The 1,580-nt window shown below is 47.2% G+C and overlaps 1 protein-coding gene across 1 annotated transcript in view; it reads right to left on the bottom strand.

Moving 5' to 3' along the window:
- The window catches only part of LOC106816814 (leucine-rich repeats and immunoglobulin-like domains protein 1), a gene marked incomplete at its 3' end in the record, with an annotated part of 8,296 nt that continues 6,716 nt past the window's right edge, over positions 1-1,580 (bottom strand). Inside the window, exons 4-5 of the mRNA XM_014821445.1 lie at positions 795-1,073; positions 1-128 (exon numbers count right to left, since the gene is read on the bottom strand). Of these exons, the coding sequence (XP_014676931.1) occupies positions 1-128; positions 795-1,073 (407 nt within the window). The remainder of the gene's footprint in view (positions 129-794; positions 1,074-1,580) is intronic.

Below are 1,580 nucleotides of genomic sequence, written 5' to 3'. Positions count from 1 at the left end.
CAGGCTGCCGTCGCGAAACCACTGAACGCGTGGTACGGGATGTCCGACAGCCGGACACTCCAGAGTGACGCTGCGGTTGACGATCACCTCAAACACTGTTTCGACAGCGTCACTGATGTACGGCGGAACTGCAAGCAGACGACACGCACGCGCGCACGCGGGGTGAGACTGAGAGACAGCAGGGATTCAGTTACAGGTGGTGATTCACATAATTAACTCAATTAATATATTATTAATTATTAATTAATTATTCACATTTACCGAGAGTAATTACTCTAGATTTCACGTCACTATCCTGTTTAACTGCGATAGTGTTTGCGTTACTACTCATGTATTACAGGGCGCTAGGATCGGTATATATGGACCCTCAGACCTGCCAACCTGTGATTCATGAAAATAGTAAGGCTTTTATTTTCTTGCAGCAGGCGGCCATTTTGTTTGTATGTTATGCGCGCAATGAATGATGGGACTAACTCTAGATCACGCGAGAATAACGTGAACGCGTGATCCAATATGGCTACGCCCACAATCGCCAGACATTTCTCGGCTCACAATGTAAAAAACACATTAATTTTTTTTAAGTCTTAAAAAATCGTAAATTTTTCAGTTTGATCGTACATTCGTAAAAACATCTTGGAATTAGTAAGGAATACGACAAAATCGTAAGGGTTGGCAGATCTGGACCCTATATATATATATATGAGGTAGGCAATAGAACAACATTCGACAATCGTAGAGTTATCGGTTTAGGGCACGCGCGTTACTTCAGTGATCTGTGCAATAATTGTAGTTACCGAGCACGTCCAGCGTGATATCTTTCCGTGCCTCGCCCGCACTATTTCGCGCCTCGCACGTGTAGACGCCGGCGTCCTGCGCAACAACGCCATCTATGAGCAGCTGCTGTCCCTGCTCCGTCACCATCGCGTGGTCGGTGAGCGCCATCTGGCGGCTGTTTTTCGACCACGTGATCTGCGGCTGCGGCGCTCCGGACGCGATGCATTCCAACACGACGGTGTCATTAATGATCACCTGCATCGTGATGCCAGACGCCGTATCATCGATGCTAGGAGGCACTGCAGTCAATCACACACACGATTAGTACCACCGTCGGCCACTAGAGGGCGGGTAATGAGACGTTAGAATTTCGTAAACTTCGTGTTGAGCGGTTGCACGGTGTTTATGGGCCTGCCGTGGATCGAACCGAAAATGAGAAAGATTTCATGAGTGATTTTTCATAATTATGTAGCTAATCTTGTAAAGTAATTGCCGTGGATGCTTGCCTGTGGTAATACAACTGATCTGGGTCACATAGAGTGGGCTCAGGTCTCTCTATCCTCACCCAGGGCGTACCCCCCCCCCTCCGATGGTAAGTTGCTTTAAAGATCATATATAAATAGGAAAATAGATTACAGTAATCTATTTTTGTCATAAAGAGTGTTGATCCAAGATGCGTGTGTGTCTGTGCGCACGCGCATGTCTGTATTTGTGCATGTGTGCGTGTCTGCATGTGCGTGTGTCTATTTGTTTGTGTGTGCGCGCGTGCGTGCGTGTGTGTGTGTGTGTGTGTGTGTGTGTGTGTG

The sequence above is a fragment of the Priapulus caudatus genome, unplaced genomic scaffold, assembly GCF_000485595.1.
Source record: "Priapulus caudatus unplaced genomic scaffold, Priapulus_caudatus-5.0.1 Scaffold1495, whole genome shotgun sequence".
Lineage (NCBI taxonomy): Eukaryota > Metazoa > Priapulida > Priapulimorpha > Priapulimorphida > Priapulidae > Priapulus > Priapulus caudatus.
This window is presented reverse-complemented; position numbering and strand designations above follow the sequence as displayed.